General features: G+C 44.1%; 1 protein-coding gene and 1 long non-coding RNA gene across 13 annotated transcripts in view; one reads left to right on the top strand and one right to left on the bottom strand.

Annotated features, from left to right (window-relative positions):
• syngap1b (synaptic Ras GTPase activating protein 1b) overlaps positions 1 to 25800 on the bottom strand; it is a 165695-nt gene that overhangs the window by 97140 nt on the left and 42755 nt on the right. For all 12 annotated transcript variants that reach the window (XM_020041421.3, XM_020041424.3, XM_020041414.3 and 9 more), the window contains exon 3: positions 21864 to 22000. In XM_020041421.3, the coding sequence (XP_019896980.1) occupies positions 21864 to 21881 (18 nt within the window). In that variant the 5' untranslated portion in view covers positions 21882 to 22000. The remainder of the gene's footprint in view (positions 1 to 21863; positions 22001 to 25800) is intronic.
• Positions 803 to 12955, top strand: LOC109614824. The gene is made up of 3 exons (XR_002195777.3): positions 803 to 828; positions 10843 to 10924; positions 11976 to 12955. It is a non-coding gene; the product is annotated as an uncharacterized LOC109614824 (long non-coding RNA).

The raw sequence follows: 25800 nt of genomic DNA, 5'->3' as shown, positions 1-25800 counted from the left end.
AAGATATGCATAGGTAAGAAAAGGTATGAAATCACTACATAAGTTGATCTTGATAAGAGCATCCACTGAATGACCTGAATGTAAATTTAACAACTTAAGATTACGGCATCCAGCAGGAGCAGAAGGTGGCAAAGCTGATTCAGACATGTGGCGCTGCACTGTCACAGCAAGGACATGGCTGTGGGAAGTAGGGGAGCTTGGAGGGCTGCAGACACCCCTGACACAGCCTCAGTTCCCTCCGATGGGATTCCCAAACGCACTCGTTTCTGTCCGCATTCAAGCAGTACATTTGCAAGCAGGGGGGGGGGGGGGGGGGGGGGGGGGGGGGGGGGGGCTGTGAGTTTTGGGGTTCGGGTTAACTCTAACCCATGTGCGAAAACACAAACACAGTTTACTGTAGGGCTGTCAACGAATATTCTAAATTCGAATATATATTCAAATAGTTTTTAAAAAACGAATTTCGAAGGTGAAAATTTATATTGGATTTTTTTTTAAATGTGGAAACAAACATTCGCGGTAGCAGAGGTTGTCTGGCTGTCTGTTTTGCGAGTGGCAGTACAGATACATATGTCCGACACAACTGAACCGTGGTGTCGCGACGTCATACAGCCATGGTTGATGCTCCACGCAACCTGACCAGCAGCTGATTGGATGAACGCGTGATGTGGGTCTGGCTACTCGAGAATTTCAACAGTGTCATGGCGGCTCGTTGAGAATACGATCTCGTATTTTACAAAAATAGTTCACTGAAACGTGTTTCTGAAAACATTTTAAGCGAGAAATAGGCCATGCAGTTGCTGAATCTGTCTTCATTTCAGCTCAACAAAGGTTAGTTTGAAAGACATTCGTCTACTTCTACTGGATACTCTACAACTGTGAAACTTCAATTAATGTTAATATTTGTTTCAATCACTGAATGAAGCCTGCTATATTTGGGACAATAGTCGCGACCTTATATTGCTTGCACAAAACTCTTGATCAGCATTCAAAATATGTTTATTGTTGTTCATTTTAAACCGTTATTGCGCAGAGAGCGTGAGGGCGAGAGAGAGAGAAAGTGCTTGAGCAGCGAGCGTGAGGTCTGCGGTCTTGGTCATCATTTGATTTACTTGTTTTTGTGTAGGTAATACGTTGTCAAATATGTTTAAACTTAACTATTTGTATAGGTAGTCTATTTATATCTCTTTGTATTAATTTGTCCTGTTATGCCACTGATGTTAACTAAACAGTGAACCAGAGATTTTTAGTCTGACATTCACCTTCCTCCTAGAATGACACATCTACTTGATCCGATCAAGCATTACGCCACGCTCACATATGTTAATTCCCTCTAAAATGGGTCTGGAACAGGGAATATCGCCAATGATTTCTTAAATGTAAACACATTAACAGTTCTGATTGGTCCCAGAAACCAATACGGCTGTCCGGAACCAGAAGGCAGATGGGTATTCCCCTGGGAGATTAAGGCAGGGCCTTAGTCACAAATAGGATCCTAGAATTGGAACGAATAAGGTAAAAAGAAAAATGCTAATAAATATGGGAGAACTAAAATTAACTAAAATAAATTCTGTTCTGCAAGAAATATATTCTTTCTTCTAAACAATATACTGTAGGTTGTAAATTATTGCAACCTGGAAGGATTCTTATACATAAAATTAGACAACATCACATATGCATTAAAATTGTACTTAAGAATATCTCAGTTTTAAGGAAATGTGTGACCTTCCATGGCTTCCTGTTTCACAGGTGTACAAAAATTAAGTGACACCAATTTGACATCTATCACCATGCGGAAAAGCAAATAACACACAAACTAAATGAGACTAACAGTCGATGATCTTCATAAATCAGGCAATGAGCACAAAACATTTGATAAAAACTTGAAAATAGCTGGGTGGTTAACATCATAAGAATTGATTGGCTGTAAGCTGTGTTATTTTAGACCAGGTCAATTGAATCATCAACTAACCCAGTTTAGTACACTTTAGTCAAGCTGTAGTCTTCTCTGCCAGGAGGCTGAAACTGAACTGCAAGACAATAACCTGAAATCCACAAAGAAATGATTAATTGACCACACAATCAACATCTCAGTCAGGGGAGATGAATCCCATTGAAAACATGTGGTCTGAAATAAAGAGAGCACACCATTCTGTGTAGAGGAATTTCTACATTTAAGTCAATTAGCAGACTTATCCTGTGAATACTGTAAATTGCAGCTTATCCAGAGCAATTTACAGTATTTAGTACATATATGTATATCATATTTTAGACTGAATCCCACCATTCTGGTCATTCTCTACAAACTCATGTTCTAATATCCCGTCAGGTATTTCCACTGAATTGATCTTGCTAAAAGCAAGCTGTAATTATTTTGTAAAAAACTAATTGTAAGTCAGTCACTGTCCTTATGGTAACCGCCATGTTCACTTCTAAAAAGTCTAGTGTCAAAGAACAAGTATGGCTGTGTTGGCTGCTAAATTCAGATAACTAAGTTTCCCCTGCATTCTATTCAGATTACTGATTTCCCTGCATTCTATTCAGATTACTGATTTCCCTGCATTCTATTCAGATTACTGATTCCCCTGCATTCTATTCAGATTACTGATTCCCCTGCATTCTATTCAGATTACTGATTCCCCTGCATTCGATTCAGATTACTGATTCCCCTGCATTCTATTCAGATTACTGATTCCCCTGCATTCGATTCAGATTACTGATTCCCCTGCATTCGATTCAGATTACTGATTCCCCTGCATTCGATTCAGATTACTGATTCCCCTGCATTCGATTCAGATTACTGATTCCCCTGCATTCGATTCAGATTACTGATTCCCCTGCATTCGATTCAGATTACTGATTCCCCTGCATTCGATTCAGATTACTGATTCCCCTGCATTCGAAAATCCATCCATCCATCTTCTTCCGCTTATCCGGGGCCGGGTCGCGGGGGCAGCAGTCTAAGCAGGGATGACCAGACTTCCCTCTCCCCAGACACTTCCTCTAGCTCTTCCGGGGGGACACCGAGGCGTTCCCAGGCCAGCCGGGAGACATAGTCCCTCCAGCGTGTCCTAGGTCTTCCCCGGGGTCTCCTCCCGGTGGGATGGGACCGGAACACCTTCCCAGGAAGGCGTTCCGGAGGCATCCGAAAAAGATGCCCAAGCCACCTCAGCTGACCCCTCTCGATGTGGAGGAGCAGCGGCTCTACTCTGAGCTCCTCCCGGTGACCGAGCTTCTCACCCTATCTCTAAGGGATCGCCCGGCCACCCTGCGGAGAAAGCTCATTTCGGCCGCCTGTATCCGGGATCTTGTCCTTTCGGTCATGACCCAAAGCTCATGACCATAGGTGAGAGTAGGAACGTAGATTGACTGGTAAATCGAGAGCTTCGCCTTGCGGCTCAGCTCTTTCTTCACCACGACAGACCGATACATCGACTGCATTACTGCAGAAGCTGCACCGATCCGTCTGTCAATCTCCCGTTCCATCCTTCCCTCACTCGTGAACAAGACCCCTAGATACTTAAACTCCTCCACTTGAGGCAGGCACTCTCCACCAACCTGAAGTGGGCAAGCCACCCTTTTCCGACTGAGGACCATGGCCTCGGATTTGGAGGTACTGATTTTCATCCCCACCGCTTCACACTCGGCTGCAAACCGTCCCAGCGCATGCTGAAGGTCCTGGTTAGAAGGGGCCAACACGACAACATCATCTGCAAAGAGCAGAGACGAAATTGTGTGGTCCCCAAACCTGACACCCTCCGGCCCCTGGCTGCGCCTAGAAATTCTGTCCATAAAAATTACGAACAGAACTGGTGACAAAGGGCAGCCCTGCCGGAGTCCAACATGCACTGGGAACAAGTCTGACTTACTGCCGGCAATGCGGACCAAGCTCCTGCTTCGGTTGTACAGGGACCTGACAGCCCTTAGCAAAGGACCCAGGACCCCATATTCCCCAAGCACCCTCCACAAGATGCCGCGAGGGACACAGTCGAATGCCTTCTCCAAATCCACAAAACACATGTGGATTGGTTGGGCAAACTCCCATGAACCCTCCAACACCCTGTAGAGGGTATAGAGCTGGTCCAGTGTTCCACGGCCCGGACGAAAACCACACTGTTCCTCCTGAATCCGAGGTTCTACTATTGGCCGTATTCTCCTCTCCAGAACCCTGGCATAGACTTTCCCGGGGAGGCTGAGAAGTGTGATCCCCCTATAGCTGGAACACACCCTCCGGTCCCCCTTCTTAAAAAGAGGGACCACCACCCCGGTCTGCCATCCCAGAGGCACTGTCCCCGACCGCCACGCGATGTTGCACAGGCGTGTCAGCCAAGACAGCCCCACAACATCCAGAGACTTGAGGTACTCAGGGCGGATCTCATCCACCCCCGGTGCCTTGCCACCGAGGAGTTTCTTGACCACCTCAGTGACTTCAGCCCGGGTGATGGACGAGTCCACCTCTGAGCCCTCATCCTCTGCTTCCTCAATGGAAGAAGTGACAGCGGGATTGAGGAGATCCTCGAAGTACTCCTTCCACCGCCCGACGACATCCTCAGTTGAGGTCAACAGCTGCCCACCTCTACTGTAAACAGCGTTGGTAGGGCACTGTTTCCCTCTCCTGAGGCGCCGGATGGTTTGCCAGAATCTCTTCGAGGCCAGCCGATAGTCCTTCTCCATGGCCTCACCAAACTCCTCCCAGGCCTGAGTTTTTGCCTCCACAACCACCCGGGCTGCAGCCCGCTTGGCCTGTCGGTACCCGTCAGCTGCGTCAGGAGTCCCACAAGCCAACCAGGCTTGATAGGACTCCTTCTTCAGCTTGACGGCATCCCTTACTTCCGGTGTCCACCACCGGGTTCGGGGATTGCCGCCTCGACAGGCACCGGAGACCTTATGGCCACAGCTCCGAGCGGCCGCTTCGACAATGGCGGTGGAGAACATGGTCCACTCGGACTCAATATCTCCAGCCTCCCTCGGGATCCAGTCGAAGCTCTGCTGGAGGTGGGAGTTAAAGATCTCTCTGACAGGAGACTCGGCCAGACGTTCCCAGCAGACCCTTACAGTACGCTTGGGCCTGCCGAGTCTGTCCAGCTTCCTCCCCCGCCATCAGATCCAACTCACCACCAGGTGGTGATCAGTTGACAGCTCCGCCCCTCTCTTCACCCGAGTGTCCAAGACATACGACCGCAGGTCAGATGAGACAACAACAAAGTTGATCATCGACCTGCGGCCTAGGGTGTCCTGGTGCCACGTGCACTGATGGACACCCTTATGCTTGGACATGGTGTTCGTTATGGACAAACTGTGACTAGCACAGAAGTCCAATAACTGAACACCACTCGGGTTCAGATCAGGGGGGCCGTTCCTCCCAATCACGCCCCTCCAGGTGTCACTGTCGTTGCCCACGTGGGCGTTGAAGTCCCCCAGTAGAACAATAGAGTCCCCAGTCGGAGCGCTTTCCAGCACCCCTCCCAGAGACTCCAAGAAGGTCGGGTACTCTGCACTGCCGTTCAGCCCGTAGGCACAAACAACAGTGAGAGACCTATCCCCGACCCGTAGGCGCAGGGAAACGACCCTCTCGTTCACCGGGGTAAACTCCAACACATGGCGGCAGAGCTGGGGAGCTATAAGCAAACCCACACCAGCCCGCCGCCTCTCACCATGGGCAACTCCAGAGTGGTGAAGAGTCCATCCTCTCTCAAGGAGTGTGGTTCCAGAGCCCAAGCCGTGCGTAGAGGTGATCCCGACTACCTCTAATCGGAACCTCTCAACCTCACGCACTAACTCAGGCTCCTTCCCCGCCAGCGAGGTGACATTCCACGTCCCTAGAGCTAGTTTCCGTGTCCAGAGATCGGGTTGTCTAGGCCCCTGCCTTCGACTGCCGCCCGATCCTCTTCGCACCGGCCCCTTATGGTCCCTCCTGTGGGTGGTGAGCCCACGGGAGGGCGGCCCCACGTCGCCCGTTCGGGCTGAGCCCGGCCGGGCCCCATGGGGGAAGGCCCGGCCACCAGGCGCTCGCATACGAGCCCCAACCCCGGGCCTGGCTCCAGGGTGGGGCCCCGGCTGCGCCATACTGGGCGACGTCACGGTACTCAAAATGGAAAATGGAAACACTTAAATGTAAATACTTAAATAAAAAAAAAAACTAAAATTATATATTTTAGTCTTTGCGCTTTATAATTTTAAATTTTATCTTTTGAATTTTACATTTGTCAATTGCTGTTTGACATTTGAGATTCAACTTTTCAATTTCAATAAAAATTGTGGCTTTTCATTTTGACTTGACACTTGTCAATGTAAATGAGGAGGCGTGCCCCAAAGGCTGGTGGGAGGGTCTGAAACCAAAGGGGTGCAAAGGCACCTTATGGACAGCAGGGGAAGCTGATTGCTGGGAAGCACACTGAGTTTGACAGGCCAGTATAAACAGGTGCTGGTCGTATAGTTAGAATTTTAGTAATTCCATTCAAAAAGTGAAACTTATATAATGTATACATTGTATGTATATTATGTATATTATATTCATTCATTACATACAGACTGATATATTTCAAATGTTTATTTCTTTTAATTGTGATGATTATAACTGACAACTAATGAAAACTCCAAATTTAGGATCTCAGAAAATTTGAATATTGTGAAAAGGTTCAATATTGAAGACACCTGGTGCCACACTCTAATCACCTAATTAACTCAAAACACCTGCAAAGGCTGACTTGACAACTGTCCAAAAGATGACCATTGACACCCTGCACAAGGAGGGCAAGACACAAAAGGTCATAGCTAAAGAGGCTGGCTGTTCACAGAGCTCTGTATCCAAGCACATTAACAGAGAGGCGAAGGGAAGGAAAATGTGGTAGAGAAAAGTGTACAAGCAATAGGGATAACCGCACCCTGGAGGATTGTGAAACAAAACCCATTCAAAAATGTGGGGGATATTAACAAAGAGTGGACTGCAGCTGGAGTCAGTGCTTCAAGAACTATCACGCACAGACATTTGCAAGACATGGGTTTCAGCTGTCGCATTCCTTGTGTCAAGCCACTCTTGAACAAGACACAGCGTCAGAAGCGTCTCGCCCTGGGCTAAAGACAAAAAGGACTGGACTGCTGCTGAGTGGTCCAAAGTTATGTTCTCTGATGAAAGTAAATTTAGCATTTCCTTTGGAAATCAAGGTCCCAGAGTCTGGAGGAAGAGAGGAGAGGCACAGAATCCACGTTGCTTGAAGTCCAGTGTAAAGTTCCCACAGTCAGTGATGGTTTGGGGTGCCATGTCATCTGCTGGTGTAGGTCCACTGTGTTTTCTGAGGTCCAAGGTCAACGCAGCCATCTACCAGGAAGTTTTAGAGCACTTCATGCTTCCTGCTGCTGATCAACTTTATGGAGATGCAGATTTCATTTTCCAACAGGACTTGGCACCTGCACACAGTGCCAAAGCTACCAGTAGCTGGTTTAAGGACCATGGTATCCCTGTTCTTAATTTGCCAGCAAACTAGCCTGACCTTAACCCTATAGAAAATCTATGGGGTATGGTGAAGAGGAAGATGCGATACGCCAGACCCAACAATGCAGAAGAGCTGAAGGCCACTATCAGTGCAACCTGGGCTCTCATAACACTTGAGCAGTGTCACAAACTGATCGAATCCATGCCACGCCGCATTGCTGCAGTAATTCAGGCAAAAGGAGCCCCAACTAAGTATTGAGTGCTGTACATGCTCATACTTTTCATGTTCATACTTTTCAGTTGGGCAACATTTCTAAAAATATTTTTTTGTATTGGTCTTAAGTAATATTCAAATTTTCTGAGATCCTGACTTTGAGATTTTCATTAGTTGTCAGTTATTATCATCACAATTAAAAGAAATAAACATTTGAAATATATCAGTCTGTGTGTAATGAATGAATATAATATACAAGTTTCACTTTTTGAATGGAATTACTGAAATAAATCAACTTTTTGATGATATTCTTATTATATGACCAGCACCTGTATATGAGTAAAGTCACGATTATTTCAGCTATGGCGGCAAAACCAGAGCTAGCGTTATTATTAAGGCAGTGTATGGGGGGGTGGATTCTGCCATAGAGATCTAGATAAGCGACCTACTGTCAACTTGCTCCCATTTAACGTCGCCGTGAACGAATCTCTTTGGCTTCCTGCAAGCTAGCAGCAGTAGCAGCAGGATTTGCCCAGGCAGAGTACATCAATGAGACAGAGCCGCTTGGCGCTCAGTTTTGACTTCCTTGTGACTTTACTCATGTATATATACTGGCCTGTCAAACTCAGTGTGCTTCCCAGCAGTCAGCTCCCCCTGCTGTCCATAAGGTGCCTCTGCACCCCTTTGGTTTCAGACCCTCCCACCAGCCTTTGGGCCATGCCTCCTCATTTACATTGACAAGTGTCAAGTCAAAATGAAAAGCCAAATGTTAAATCGAAATTGAAAAGTTGAATCTTCAAATGTCAAACAGCAATTGACAAATGTAAAATTCAAAAGATAAAATTGAAAATTATAAAGTGCAAAGACTAAAATATATATATATTTTTTCTTTTTCTATTCTATTTGAGATTTTGATTTAAGTATTTACATTTAAGCTTTTCTATTTTCCATTTTGAGTTTCATATTTGATCTTTCTCTCAATCAATAAACGATTTAAAAAATTTCAGTTTAATATTTTTAAGCTTTGCATTTTGAATTAGATTTTTCCTAGTAGCCTCGCTTTGTTTTCTCTTTGGACTTTCAATTTGAATTATGAATAAATATTTCCTCCATACATAACACTTCTTTCACCCAAAACATTTCTTCCTAAGTAATTGTACTTGCTAACTACAGGAGCTAACATTACTTAGATGCAACTAGCATTGTGAGTGTATGGCTAGCATAAATATGAACGAGCTAGAAAATCGAGAAGATCTGAAAAGAATGCAGAGGAAACAGTAATCTGAATAGAATGCAGAAGAATCAGTAATCTGAATTTAATGCAGGGGAAACAGTAATATGAATAGAATGCAGGGGAAACAACCAAAGTCCAGTCCACAGTTGTTCACAGGTTGAATCAGAGCATTCCTCACCAGTACAGCAGTTGTCCCACTACTCAGTTATGTGGACACGTCAGATAGTTCAGTCAGGAGGTGACTCCATTTAAATGCACTGTAAACACAGGTGGCCAGAATCAAACTCACTTGATAAAAGGCAAGTCTACATAACCCCATATCGGTGACAATGTAAAAATGGGCTATCTGTCTAATAGTTATTCGATGCAAAAGCTAAAATACCAATAAAATACCTTTGTAAAATGACCAAGTGCATTGAGATTTCTTAGTTTTTAAATAAAGGAATTTCTTTCTTGCGACTCCTTCTGTCCCTTTGTGCCTTATTACATAATTGCCACAACCCCCTTTCCCAAATGGGCTCCCAAGGGTCATGCATGTGTAAAAATGCTAACTACTCATGAGCCGTGCTTTATGCAATGTGACAACAGTAGCTACAGGCAAAGCCACCATTGTGCAGCGTTGTCAGTGTGCTAATTAATTAATTTACAGTATCATTGCCACGGCCACCTCCAACATCTGGTCAGGGAGGGCAACACAAGGATACGGAAACAAATATGGTTCTCATTTATTTTTTTTATATATTGAAATAGGCTAGCAGGCTAACGCTAATATGATTCATTAAAAGTGAGGGAGGATGCAAATGTGCTAGTGATGTGCTAAGACTGAACTAGTGCCCTCTGAAAGCTTGCATAACACTGGGGAACACAGTTGGAAGAAAAACAAGGCCTGGGCACATGACTGGAGGACAGGGCACTGGTGCGTGGCGTTTGGTGAGCCCGGATGCGGGGCCCTGTCTCCTCACATCAGTGTGGGGGGAAATGAGATGGCAGCCATCACTGTTGGCTGTCTGGCTCCCCCCATAGGCACAGAGGGCTAACAGCAGGAACACTGGGAAGTGGAGTCAGTGCCCTTCTTTTCCCACTGTCAGTGTCAGCACAGGAAGTCATCATTATTAGGTTGAAACGAGGTTGGACTGTGTGCTGTTTACTTGTACGGAAGAATTTTGAGGTGGAGAATATACACACACAAAGTGGTGTTGAACAGAACATTTCATGCGGTACGGGTAGACTTAATTTATTAGGTTAGTTTGGACTACATATAAGTCAAGTTTCAACATAAGTAGAACACTGTATACAAGTAGTTCTTTCCTCAATTTGCCCCGTCGCTGAGGATGAATAAAAGGGCTTTTGATGAGTATCATTCACAAAACAGAACAGGGTGGTATCTCAATGGAGCTGACTGGAAAACCAAGGAGACAGCAGGTCTGTGGGAGAGCCAAACACTACTGCCAGCCACTCCACAAAGAAGGGGAGGGAGAAATATTTCATGAAAGAGAGTGACAGAAAATGAGAGATTCAGAGAGTAGGGAAGACAGCGCAGTGATGAGAGAGCAGGGATGAGAGAGCAGGGAAGACATCGCAAAGATTAGAGAGCAGGGATGAGAGAGCGGGGAAGACATCGCAGGGATGAGAGAGCAGGGAAGAGGGAGCAGGGATGAGAGAGCTGGGAAGAGAAAACAGGGAAGACAGCAGAGATGAGAGAGCAGGGATGAGAGAGCAGGGATGAGAGGGCAGGGATGAGAGAGCAGGGATGAGAGAGCAGGGAAGACAGCAGGGATGAGAGAGCAGGGATGAGAGCAGGGAAGAGAGAGCAGGGATGAGAGAGCAGGGAAGAGAGCGAGAGAGACCCCTCTGTTCCACCTCATCTCCTCTGGCAACATATTTTACAATAGTTTCATGTCATGTCTCTAAAAGCATTTGAATTGAACAGGAATTAATAAAGAGAGGTGTGTGTGTGTATGACAGCGAGAGAGAGAAGTGACACCAGACAGAGAGAAAGATGGAGAGACAGAGACAAAGATGGATAGGCCCACTCACGCCACATGAGGTGAGTGACAGGCATGAATGTTTAATCGCCTTGCATCCTCTCCGACGTGACAGCTATGGGCCTGTCAGGACTTCCTCAAATCCATTCATAGTATGTGCCTCATTGGCACAATTCCACATGGATAAGTGATTAATTGACTGGGAGTATCTTCTCATCTCAACAGAGCTGAAAGAGCCCTTATCTGGAAAATACAGTACTTTTTTTCTCCTTCTGAGTGACAAGAATTAAAGATATTGGCAACTAGCTACCCTGCAAATGGCACTACAGCATATATAATAGTCACATAACATCAGTGAACTATAATATGAGCAATGTTATGGTAGGGCAACAGACTTCAAGTGTGTAGATATAGGCCCTATGCTTATAAAATGTGTTTTAGGATATATTTCTTGGATACAAATCTATAATCCTGGCCACAAAGCTTAGATCTAAAAGGAGACAGGTTTTGGAGACAAAAGATACAAAAGTGAAGGAATAGTACCCTCTCCTGGTCTGAGCTGGCAGGCAGGCGATCAACTTATATACTGCATTTGTTTTATAGATACACTATTCATTTTAAGGTAAAATTCTTTGGTCAAATATCAACTCTGCAGAAATAGCACGAGCTATAATAAACAAGCAATTTTTGCAAAGACACAAATTTGTTAAAAAACAAGAATATTGAATATAACACAAGATACAGGCAATTATCTTTAGACTGCGAAATGAAAGACTAGTTGTGTAGGCTGCTAGCACTTCCATTTGGACTCAAGTTTGAATCTCATGATCCAGACAGTCAGAAACAACAATACCAGTCATCCAACAAACCAAGGATCACATCTCAGGGGAGAAATGGGTACAGTGATTATGGGCTGATAGAATGACGCCATAGTCAGTATCTATTGGAGAACGATTCAGTGTGTTTGTTTTCCGGCTCATCTACAATGTCACAGTCTATTATGAATAGCTGCTGTACTCTATACACATTTGTCGAATTCTGAGGTACATACAAGGACATTCATTTGGTAATAAAACAGTAATCTTATAGTCCTTATTGCTCTCTTTGTTTTAGCTCATTCAGGCAAGATCCGCTCATCGTCGCAGTAATTCTCCTGGTTGAAACAGAGGCTTGGAGCTGGAAAGTTGATGGAGCGTCTGGTGGACGGATCGATAGTCTTTGCTTTAGGATGTTTTAACTCATTGTAGTCTGTCTGTGTATTTCAGGCCTACAGTAGATGTTAAGGTCCCTGGTATATTTCAGGTCTACAGTAGATGTTTAGGTCCCTGGTATATTTCAGGCCTACAGTAGATGTTTAGGTCCCTGGTATATTTCAGGCCTACTGTAGATGTTTAGGTCCCTGGTATATTTCAGGCCTACAGTAGATGTTTAGGTCCCTGGTATATTTCAGGCCTACAGTAAATGTTTAGGTCCCTGGTATACTTCAGGCCTTCAGAAGATGTTTAGGTCCCTTGTATATTTCAGGCCAATTTTTTTTACCCTCCTCGTCATCAACACATGCTTCCAAGTGTAGTTGGTCAGATTCTTATCACACCGCTTTTTCAGCATGGAAGCCTTTAAGCTGGTACTGTACATGCATGCTGTGGTAAGCATTCCTAACTACACATTTACAGTTCGCAGTCACCCAACCTTAACACAAGGAGTCACTAGAGCGCAACATGACACGGCCGTCCCATCTCTCCACCTGTCCCCTGTGGTGCTATGCCAATTTGTGCCACCCTATGTTTGCATGGACAGTTGTACTGTGAAGCAGTGACTTAGAACCACTATGCCACACTGGTGTGCTCGGAGTGTAATAGTAAGATCACTTTAAATGTCATAGTAAGATCACTAGAAAATGGTCAACTAGTCGGTTTAGAATGGCCTGACTTGATCTGTCTTCATCTGAGCAATTTTATTAAACACATTGTCTGTGTACTTTGGAGGCTGAGAAAGGTGGGCGTGACCAGATGAAGCCTGGCCAAAAGGGGGATCCTCCTCTCCCATCTCTTTAATGTTTTACATGTCACTGTTTCCTGGGGGTGGCCCTGACTAGCACCATGTTTGTCTCATGCCATGATTAAAGTCAAGTAGTCTTTGATGAATTAACATGAGCGGGTCTTGGACATTTTCTTTATGAGATGGCTGTTCTGTTTCTCTCACCTGCAACACCCTACCCTCACAAACACCCCACCCTCACGAACACCCCATCCTCACAAACACCCCACCCTCACGAACACCCCATCCTCACAAACACCCCATCCTTACAAACACCCCATCCTCACGAACACCCCACCCTCACAAACACCCCACCCTCACGAACACCCCACCCTCACGAACACCCCACCCTCACAAACACCCCACCCTCACGAACACCCCACCCTCACGAACACCCCACCCTCACGAACACCCCATCCTCACGAACACCCCATCCTCACAAACACCCCACCCTCACGAACACCCTACCCTCATGTTCATCAATGCTTGTCAGGAAACTGTTGTGTTGCCGAACAGGCCAGGCAAATACTTTTGGGGGTGAAGGGGTTTTCTTTTGTTATTTTACTGTTCCAGGGTGAGCGATTGAGTTCATGACCTGATAGTTCAACCATCGCCTTAGCAAAGTTAACGGACTGCCATTATTTTCAATATTCATTGAATGTCCACATAAATAAACATTAAGGGGGGGTCACAATGGTAGAAACAGGGAATACAGTACCCAGCACTAGTATGTGGGTTAATGTTTAAAATGCCGCTTGGTGCCAATTGTTTTTCACAAAATGCCTAGTTAGCAATAAGTGTAGAACCAGCCCTCACACAGGTAAGTATATCAGGTCACATGCCCTGACTGATAAAAATGAACACTGATCTCCTTTACAACAATATACCAACTGTTATAAGTACAATGTGACAAACAACAATTTCCTGTCTTTAGTTCTGACTCTCGGAAGTTCTGGAGCACTGTTATATCCATAAATGTCTGCCTCAAGCTAAGAGCACAGTCACCTCTAACAGTCCAATAGTTCATAGCTTTACTAATCACTCTGTCAGGGCTGGCCATGCATTTGAATCTGCCACGGCTACTCCCCCTGCCAGCATTGCGGACCTGACTCCTGTAGAGTTCTACGTCACAACATCCCCCTTCTCATTTCTGCCAGTTAAGGGGAATATACAGGGGGTGGACAAAGTAACGGAAACACCTGACAATATCAAGGACCTAATAAGGAGTAGTGCCATGTCTCCTTAGTACTGCTGTCGGATTAGCTCTAATTCTGCTTGGAATGCTGTCATTCAACTCCTGAACAGTGTGTAGTGAGATATTGCACCATTCTTCAAGACGATAACCTTACAGTTCTTCAAGGGATGGAAAAGGTGGAAATCTACTTTGAACTCTGCTCCAGATGGTCATGGAAGGCGTTTGACATCATCCTGGTATTCATAAAACCACTCTAGAATTTATTCAGGAGTGTGACTGGGGACATTACATTCTGGAATACCGGAACATTTTGAGAGAACAGTGGTGCACCTGTTCCTGTAAAATGGCCTCATATTCCTTGACCGTTATACAACCTTGTAGAGCAATCATCAGACCCGATGACTCCCACGAGATGGCTGCTCATACCATTATGGATCCTGCACCATTTTTAATAATTACCAGCAGACGTGGGCTAAAGGCGTCCTTAGGCTTTCTCTCATAAACCGTCCGGAGGTAGGAAGCAGGGAGAAAGATGACTCATCAGACCTTATTACTTTTTTTCTGTTGCTCCGAGGTTCAGGTTTTGTGCTCTTTAAACTGATTCATGCATCTTGGTGCTTTGGTATCGGAAGCGTTTCCAAATGGCAGCCCCGCCATAAATTCTTGCTTTGTGAAACTCACAAAGTACAGTTTTGTTCAGACGGGGTCACAGAGGTGCTTATTCAATCCTGGGCTGTGATCATTGTTGAGGCGTTGTTTTTGGGGCATTGAGCAACTTTCCTGTAAGGTGGCCGTCTATCCCTGTCGGATAACTTTGAACACTGTACCACTTTGATAATGTAATTTGTCCATGTTCAGCATTACCATCTTTCAGACTTCTCTGGTCGGATAATACTCCTGCCACTTTTGGCATCAGCCCCAAGCTGCTCCCCAGGAGCACTTACATTCCTCCCCTGATGAGGTCCCAAGGGCTGGCCCTGCTGCTACCTTCTGGAATCTTCCATCTACTAGCTGTTTATGTTGAGGGCGTTGGTGTGGGAGTGATACAGTGTGTGGGGTGCAGGCGCATTTGCGCCACATTTCCTCCCCTTAAGCATCAGAACACGCTCCTTTGAGAGCGCCGGTTGCTGCTGAGATGCTGCCGGTGCTCTGTTCTGCTTGACAGACGGGGGCTCTGGGAGGCTCCTTTGGCTCTGCAGAGGCTCTAGGAGGCTCTTTGGGCACTGCCAGGGCTCTGGAGGAAGCCTTGAGCTTCACAAGGGCATCTGCCCAGTCCTTGCTGTTGTGCTACAACTGGGCATAAATATATTTCCAAAAAAGCAGGGACGCTGCATTAAATGCAAATAAGAACAGAATGCAATGATGTGCAAATCACTTATCCCTATATTCAAAGAAAACATATCAAATGTTGAACCAGAGAAATATTCTTGTTTTTGGAAAAATATATGCCCATTTTGGGACAGGCATGTTTATTACTGTGTTGCATCTCTTCTTTCTGTAAACAATACCCTGTAAGTGTTTGGGAACTGAGCAGACTAACTGCTGCAGTTTTGAAAGTGAAATGTTTTCCCATTCTTGCTTGATAAAGAATCTCAGCTGCACAACAGTTCGGGGTCTCCAAACGTTTTCAATGTGTGACAGGTCTGGACTGCAGACAGGCCAGTTAAGCACCTGGACTATTTTACTACGGAGCCATGCTGTTGTAATACGTGCAGAATGTCGTTTGGCATTGTCTTGCTGAAAAAAGCATGGTCTTCCCTGAAAAATATGTTGTCTAGATGACAGCAAATGTTGCTTAAAAAACAGTATATATTGTTCACCATTAAAGGTGCCTTCACAGATGCGCAAGTCACCCTTGCCATGTGCACTACTGCCCCCCAATACCTTTCCAGATGCTGGCTTTTGAACTGAGCTCTGCTAATATGCCAGGTGGTCCCTCTCCTTTCAAGCCCGGAGGACACACCATCCACGCTTCCCAAAAATAATTTCAAATGTTGTTTTGTCAGACCACAGGACAGTTTTCCACTTTGTCTCAGTCCATCTTAAATGAGCTTGGGCCCAGAGGATGGGGCGGCATTTCTGGATTTTGTTTATATCTGGATTCTTCTTTGCATGTCAGAGTTTTAACTTGAATTTGTGGATACAGCAGCAAACTGTGGTCACAGACAATGGTATTCAGAAGTGATTTCCACTACAGAATCATGTCTAGTTTTTATGCAGTGACGCCTGAGGGCCTGAAGATCACGGGCCATCCAATATTGGGTTTCGGCCTTGTCCCTTGCTTACTGAGATTGTTCCGGATTCTCTGAATCTTTTAATGATATTATGTACCATAGATTATGAGTCTGTGCAATCTTAAATTGTAGCACAATTTGCCTGCACAGACTTACACAGAGTGGTGAACCCCTCCACATCTCATCCTCTCTTGGATGCACTTTTTATACCCAATCATGTTATATGCACTTTTTATACGCCAATTAACCTCATTAGTTGTGAGATGTTCCGCCAGGTTCTTTATTTGTATTACACAACGCTGTGTAAAATATACCCCAAAATATACCCCGATCAGACAGCAAGTGAACATTCTGTCCTCAAAGTTGATGCGTTAGAAGCAGGAAAAATGGGCAAGCGTAAGAATCTGAGCGACTTTGACAAGGGCCAGATTGTGATGGCTAGACGACTGGGTCAGAGCATCTCCAAAGCTGCAGCCCTTGTGGGGTGTTCCTGGTCTGCAGTGGTCAGTAACCAATCAAAAGTGACCCAAGGAAGGAAAATCATTGAACCGGCGATAGGGTCAAGGCTCATTGATGCACATGGGGTGCGAAGGTTGGCTTGTGTGTTCTGATCCAACAGACAAGTTACTGTAGCTCAAATTACTGAAAAAGTTAATGCTGGTACTGATAGGAAGGTGTCATAACACACAGTGCATCACAGTTTGTTGCGTACAGGGCTGCGTAGCCGCAGACCAGTCCGAGTGCCCATGCTGACCCTTGTCCACTGCCGAAAGCACGTGAGCATCAGAACTGGACCACAGAGCAATGGTAGAAGGTGGCCTGGTCTGATGAATCAATTCTTTTACATCAAGTGGAAGGCTGGGTGCATCATAGGCGGAAATCCCAGGGGGGACAGAACCCCCCCCTTTCTTGGGAAAACTATGATTTGTCCCCACAATATATCACTGTAAGCACAACTATGTAATTTAAATAATATTAATATGACTCAATGAAAGCACCTATGCTGATTATCAACGTTCAATAGTGCGTATTTAAGTTTCAAAAGATTTCGACCCCCAGCCATTTGTCTCACAATGGTTTTATCCACTGCCCCCCAGCCCTGAGCAGCAACACCTCGTGCAGGTACAATGCATGCGTGTGGGAATCTGACAGAGTTGGTCGCTGGTGGCTGACTTTCAGCAAGTAGTTCAAACAAAGGATTTGTTGTACATTTCTTTGCTTCTGACATTTATTACAATAAAACACATAACTGTCACCAGCCTTCATGTTCACTACATTGAATTACAGGTCACACTTTATTCTAACTAGCGATTAGCTAACGTTTGCTAGCTAGCCACAGTCCAGTAAAATCAACTAGTGTTTGCAGCTGTTTGAATTCGAGTGGCCTTTTATTGTGGCCAGCCTAAGGCACACCTGTGCAATAATCATGCTGTCTAATCAGCATCTTGATATGCCACACCTGTGAGGTGGATGGATTATCTCGGCAAAGGAGAAGTGCTCACTAACACAGATTTAGACAGATTTGTGAACAATATTTGAGAGAAATAGGCCTTTTGTGTACATAGAAAAAGTATTAGATCTTTGAGTTCAGCTCATGATAAATGGGGGCAAAAACAAAAGTGTTGCGTTTATAATTTTGTTCAGTGTATATATAGTACCTGTCAGAGTTTGGACACACTGTACGATTCAAGTGAATGGGTAAGTGTGTTCAAACCTTTTACTAGGTACTGTATATATGCTGCTCAACCTCAAATTACAATGACTAAATTATGAAACTAAAATAAAGCATGATTGGCAAGCTGATGCCTTCATTCTACTTTTAAAAGGGGGCCGACACGCTATACCTTAAAGGGATGGTTTGTCCAAAATTCATATTTTTCTGAAATTTTACATACCAACAGATGTTCCAGAAAGGCCCATACAGTAGAGTCCTTTTTTCAAACCATCCATTATTCAGCACTGTCCCAGTCTGTAATTAGCATTATTACCATTGTCCAAATTCTTGAATGGAAACAGTTCATAACTTTATCGCAAACCAATATTGCAAACGGAAAAGTACTCAAAACACTTCAAACTACATTCCGTAATCTGTCCCAGTAGCGTAATTTTTTTTAAACTGTACATTAATGTAACAGCCGACAGAATTGTCTGAATTCAATCTGGCACTATTTAACTATTCCCTATAGGCACCATACACTGTTCTTCGGCAGTGACGTCATCGAGGTGAGCGTGAACTTTAACCTCAACAAGCTATGTGAAGATAGGTTGCTTTGCCTAGCTTTTTAAAATTGCTGCTCGTTTCCACTTTACATTATTGCTATATTCTTTGCAATATTTTTGCTTTACATATTTCTTAATTCTTACTATGTTGATTTTGTGTGCCATGTCACAAGCATTTAATTGTGCAGGATGACGCTGTGTTATTCGGTGCATTTGATGAATACACTTAGAATTTTTGGATTTCCTTTGTTAGACGTCAACTTCTGCCTGTCACCTGCCTGCTCGTGGATCTGGGGTTAATTATCTTCTAACTGCCCTGCCGTTGGGACAGTACTGTACCTCTGCCTCTCCCGAGTCGTGTTGTGGGAGAATCAATGGAGCAACTTTGCCAACAGACATAAGATTTATTCAAGAAACATTTTAATAAGGAGGATTGTTCACTTAGAAGAGGACAAAAGGCGAATGCGATTCCATCAAGTTACTCAGTTCAAACCATGGCGACAAGTCAATACTTCTGATTGCTATGTTATAATACACAAAGTACACATTGCCTCTGTAAAATTCTGGGCAAGGTTTGGGGATTAATTAAAGTGTTCACCATGGCCGACGTGATGGCCCGAGGTGAATATCAAAGATGAAATAAGTAACTTGCTTTCTAGCTAGCGAATACTAACTTTTGTTTACTGTGTAGACTCTAACTCTTTGCAAAACAAATGCATGGATTGATTTTGAACAAAACTGACCAGTGAACACAGGAAGTACTGTACCCGTTTATTTGAAGTTAAAAATATATAACGAAAATGTAAACTATATTATGAGGAATACAACATTGTCATGTTCTTTGAGATAAACAACACCAGTTGTCTGAGTTTGGTGTGTTTAAGAGTAGTTTTCCACTTGCAATGCAGCTTTGCGATGAAGTTTCGTATGGTTACCATTCATGAATTTGTACAATGCTAATAATGCTAATTACTGACTGAGACAGAGCTGAATTATGGATTGTTTTAAGAAATGACTCTATGTGCCTGAAGGACCAACTGGGAGGAAGGGGACTGTCATTTTAACTGTTCCCTTCAACTGTTACAGGCCCATCTCTATCTTTCCCTGCATGTCTCATGTTTTTAATTAATAGACTCAGCAACCTAGGTTTCTCAGAGGAGAGTCAAGCTTCATTTGAAAACTATTTCTCTGACCGTGTACAATGTGTCAAATCTGACAGCCTGCTGTCTAAACTCTCTATTGGAGTTCCTCAAGGTTATATTTTTGGGCTGACACTTTTCTCTGTGTATATTAATGATGTTGTGCTTCTGCTGTAAATTCCCCCATCCACCTTTGTGCCAACGACATTCTGTTTACAACTAGCTACGCACCCAACACTGCAGACCACCAAACAACAAGCTTTATTAACACGCCTTCTTTGACGGTTACCTACCCATAACACCCCACACCAAAAAATGTACAATCTTTACTGGAAATATACTTAAATACATGCCCCCAAAACAGCCTTGCCTTCAATAGGTCAGAGTTAAACAAAATGTTGACACCTACAAATACATGACAGTACTGCTCACTCTCACTTAATACCAATAACACCCACCTTCAAACTAAATTAAATCCAGAATTGGTTTCTTTGTCTGCGTCCTTCAACACTGCTGCTAAACATATCCAAATGACCATCCTGCCAATCCTAGACTTTGACTTAGTATAAAAGATTGCCAACAACAAAATCCAAAATAAATTAGCTTCTTACAACACTCATTACTGGGACCTTTACACTGGTCAACTCACTAGTACCAGCTAATTTACAAGTACAAGTCCCTTTAAGGCAAATCTCAGCTCTACCAAAGCTCTTTGGTGTGCATAGTAACCTACACTCTGTGTGACACCTCACACTGGACACTTCTAAAGACCACACTTTCTTTGGCTGTCATTCATTTGGGTTCTTCCTCACGATTAACTGGAATTCATTGCACAACTCTCAAACTTGACAATTTCAACCCACTTGAAATGTCCAATCTGTCTGTGGGGCTTGTCAAAGAAAATTACTCAACTGAATGGTCAATTTTGGTGATACCCTTTCTTTTTATATGTCATTTCTATTAAAACATGTAGCTTTAGAAACTGTCATGGCACTTCAATGAAAGTCATTAGGAACCCCTGATAATTAATGTGTTACAGAGTTAAAGTTACGTTATTTAGTCATGTCAGACACTAGAACTTAATGATACAGACAGTGTTATTGTCATTGACAACACAATAAAGAGAGTGTTATAGACAGTCATCTGGTCATATCAGACACTTGGACTCTACACTGAGGTCAGTTTCATAGACAGCAAATCAGGTCATGTCAGATGCTAAGACTCGATGATGATATTAATATAGAGAGTCATCTGGTCACAGTCAATATCAAGTTAAGGACAGTCATCTGATTATATCAGACACTAGGACAACACAATAAAGACAGTGTCATAGACAGATGGAAATGAATACAGTGTGGTAAACAGACATGAGGTGATGTCAGACAGTAAAACCCCACAACGATGACAGTGTTTTAGACAGATCACTCTGAATACAGTAATGGACAGTTAGCCAGTTTGTTTCATTACATAAAGCTTACATGTCATACCAGTCATGTTACAAATCATTCTGTGTCAAGTAGCGGTTGTGCTTGTTTAATAGAGCTATTGGATGTCTTTGAGTGTTGTCCCTATCAGTAGGTTTATTGATTAATGTACAAAGTGTCCTCTTTCTAAAAGTCCCTCCACCAAATGTGGGTTTTTCAAATCATACTGGTAGGCTCGATACCGCTTGCTAACTAGCTAACTAACTATACATTATGCAACACTGGAGTCTCCTCATGATTAGAAGGATTCCTTTTTTGGATGTGATCTTACATGGTGATAGAACCTTCAATGTATTAACCGTGGTAGGCTACTGTATAACAGATTTGAGAGACAGTGGTAGCTAGGTATTTGGACATTCTAATTTTGTGTCAAATTGTTTCTAAGGCCATTATCCTGGTGGAACTCAAATACAGATTGAAGAATGTATTAACTAATCACATTTGGAAGACAACTGTTTTATCATGACCAAAATGGCAAAAAAGTAAGTTCATTCTATTGATTTATTACTGCATGGCTGTGAGAAATACCGCTTCTTTTGGGAAGATGTCTCTTACTAGATTGTGTTGAGGACATTTTTTATTTTTATCACCAAAAAATGTAATTTCTAAGATTAGTAATTAGCACATGAAGTTAATGGTTTGGTGTTGGGTGGAATGGTACTTCTACAGAATGTGCAGCAGCAGGTAAGCACCTCTTCCTGGTCCAACATGTAGAGCTGATTTCCAGAGATCACACAGAGACGGGGGTTCCAGCCTGGCCGGTCGTAGGAGGGCACGGCATAGGGAGGGGCGTGGGGATGATAGGAGGGGGGGACGGCACACCTCGCATCTGGAGAGGAGAGACACAGGAGGGAGAGAAGAGGTCAGGGATCAGTCAGGTTGAATGGATGGCGGACAGAACATGCCAGTGCATGTCCTTCGTCAGAAGACTGATGCTAACTCTGACATTCGAAAGCATTTGCCGGCATTTGTTCATTCCGAAGCTTTGGAAAATGCAACCAGACTTCTTGACATCACACAAATGGCCAGGAAGCTTCATGAAAGAACTAAAAAAGAACCATGCAGGACCGATCCGTTATGCAGTCAATCATTCGCCAATCAATATACTCATTCAGAGAGAAATGAAACACCCAGTCTACAAAGTTGAATCAGCATGATTTATGACCATGGCATTGAAAGGGCCTGGATGAAGGAGTCTGCTAAATCATATCTTCATAGTACATCGCTGATTCCATCAATTCCGTAATCCCTCTGCCCTGGATGTGTCCTTGTTCATCCCCAGGGTCGCCCACTAACCAGACAGCCACAACACGGGCAGCTCTTCTGAAGCAGAAAGGCAGTGCCAAGATACGCGCTCTAACACACTGCTTTCTCTGTTACCTGTCTACATCGCTTAATGTGACATCCTCATATTGACCATCCAGTTTGCCTTTCCTTCAGTCACTTTATTTTTCCATATTTCATTGATATTTATTTATCTTTTCTGTTGTTCTTTTTCCTATGGTAAGGACAGAGGCTGTTAGTGTTTTTACATTTCAACCAGAATGTGAATCAAAGACTTCAACAACATTTTCACTCCAAACATTATTTTGCTGTGAATGAATAGACATCGCCGCCCCCCCCAAAAAAAAAGTTCACAAGGCCTGCAACAAGCCCTTCACGAAAGGTTACATAGCGTATCTTAATATCTGTAATCATAAACTCAACACGGACAATCTTTATTTGACCAGTATCACGCATCTCACTGAAGGAAAAGGCAAATTATATGCCCTTACACTAAGGAAGTAAAATAAATGTTGACTCAGGAGCCACATTCAGCCTTCAACAAGGTCTGGGGGTCTGTGGGGCCCTAACAACCTGTTTGGTAATTTCACAAGACAGCGCTGGACACTGTTTGAGGAAGGAAAGGCCACTGCAGTTGGAATGACACAGCCGGTCTCAACTGTGTGCATCACAGGAACCTGACAGTAGTGGCCAGGCCGTCCATCACTATTCCAACAACAGACACACTCTGACCCTTAACATAATCCTAGTCCATCACAGGAACCTGAAAGTAGTGGCCAGGCCGTCCATCACTCTTCCAACAACAGACACACTCTGACCCTTAACATAATCCTAGTCCATCACAGGAACCTGACAGTAGTGGCCAGGCCGTCCATCACTATTCCAACAACAGACACACTCTGACCCTTAACATAATCCTAGTCCATCACAGGAACCTGACAGTAGTGGCCAGGCCGTCCATCACTATTCCAACAACAGACACACTCTGACCCTTAACATAATCCTAGTCCATCACAGGAACCTGAAAGTAGTGGCCAGGCCGTCCATCACTCTTCCAACAACAGACACACTCTGACCCTTAACATAATCCTAGTCCATCACAGGAACCTGACAGTAGTGGCCAGGCCGTCCATCACTATTCCAACAACAGACACACTCTGACCCTTAACATAATCCTAGTCCATCACAGGAACCTGACAGTAGTGGCCAGGCCATCCATCACTATTCCAACAACAGACACACTCTGACCCTTAACATAATCCTAGTCCATCACAGGAACCTGACAGTAGTGGCCAGGCCGTCCATCACTATTCCAACAACAGACACACTCTGACCCTTAACATAATCCTAGTCCATCACAGGAACCTGACAGTAGTGGCCAGGCCGTCCATCACTATTCCAACAACAGACACACTCTGACCCTTAACATAATCCTAGTCCATCACAGGAACCTGACAGTAGTGGCCAGGCCGTCCATCACTATTCCAACAACAGACACACTCTGACCCTTAACATAATCCTAGTCCATCACAGGAACCTGAAAGTAGTGGCCAGGCCGTCCATCACTATTCCAACAACAGACACACTCTGACCCTTAACATAATCCTAGTCCATCACAGGAACCTGAAAGTAGTGGCCAGGCCGTCCATCACTATTCCAACAACAGACACACTCTGACCCTTAACATAATCCTAGTCCATCACAGGAACCTGACAGTAGTGGCCAGGCCGTCCATCACTCTTCCAACAACAGACACACTCTGACCCTTAACATAATCCTAGTCCATCACAGGAACCTGACAGTAGTGGCCAGGCCGTCCATCACTATTCCAACAACAGACACACTCTGACCCTTAACATAATCCTAGTCCATCACAGGAACCTGAAAGTAGTGGCCAGGCCGTCCATCACTATTCCAACAACAGACACACTCTGACCCTTAACATAATCCTAGTCCATCACAGGAACCTGACAGTAGTGGCCAGGCCGTCCATCACTCTTCCAACAACAGACACACTCTGACCCTTAACATAATCCTAGTCCATCACAGGAACCTGACAGTAGTGGCCAGGCCGTCCATCACTATTCCAACAACAGACACACTCTGACCCTTAACATAATCCTAGTCCATCACAGGAACCTGACAGTAGTGGCCAGGCCGTCCATCACTATTCCAACAACAGACACACTCTGACCCTTAACATAATCCTAGTCCATCACAGGAACCTGACAGTAGTGGCCAGGCCGTCCATCACTCTTCCAACAACAGACACACTCTGACCCTTAACATAATCCTACTCCAGCCAACCAAACCTTTTTAAAATGTAGGCTTTCTCAAATATTCATTGCACTTGTATTCCTCAAAGGCAGTCTGTCTGATTGTAGCAAATACAGCTGAGTTTATGTTTTATATTCCTGTTTAATTATGAATAACGCTGCTCTTGAAATATAAATGAGTCGCTAAACAAGCAAAGCTTATTAATGGGTTCACAGTGGTATAATCTAAGGTATGATTCACCGTGCAATGTGAAGACGGATTACATAACCCTCATTTCAACCACTCCGTCACTTTCACTCGTTGACTCCCAGTCTCAGTGGCTGTGAAGGCGAATCCTAAGGGTGGTTCAGATGAACTGAATCATTAAGATGTTGACCAGGTACGGAAAGACCACCAAGACAAGCCAAGACACGGAGAGATCTTTTTCTCATGTTATCCTGCACTCTGAGAATGAAATGAACAGATACACAGGACATAACCTGTCCTGGAGCTAGATGCTATACCTCTGTGCACGGAGGTTTACATGCTCTGTAGTTAATGTGACACTTTCCATGTTCACAATATCCAACGTTTTATAATGTGGTATGTAGAAAGTGGTTACAGCTCGTGGCGGGACAAGTGCATGTGGCAACTTTCAAGTGAATAATCCTCTTAATAACCATCAGCATAATCACTATAGAAAATACAACCCTGGATCGTAGGAACTACGTAAACATGTTCTCCAACTATTTTGGAGAACGTGATTACGTTGAGAATGAACATATCAGCAGTGCTATTATGTTCATTATCAACATATCCCAGTGCTACTGGTCCTTCATGACTCGCATATGAGAAGTGCTATTTACCTACCATCAGACACTGGCCGCTAGGGGCAGTTTAGCAAATCATTGTTAAACAGAATGTCTGTTTGCTAAGGTGTTGTGTTCAGGGATGATGGGCAGGTGTTTCCACAAACTGACTTTTAGTCCAGTGGTTACAGCAAGAGGAGAGATATATTTATTCTGTTGGGGAAATGTATTGTTTAGACAGGCGCTTTCTGTTTCTGGAACCTGACCCTTAACCTTCATC

The sequence above is a fragment of the Esox lucius genome, chromosome 20 (assembly GCF_011004845.1).
Source record: "Esox lucius isolate fEsoLuc1 chromosome 20, fEsoLuc1.pri, whole genome shotgun sequence".
Classification (NCBI taxonomy): domain Eukaryota; kingdom Metazoa; phylum Chordata; class Actinopteri; order Esociformes; family Esocidae; genus Esox; species Esox lucius.
The sequence above is the reverse complement of the archived record's forward strand: the minus strand, read 5'-3'. Positions and strand labels throughout refer to the sequence as shown.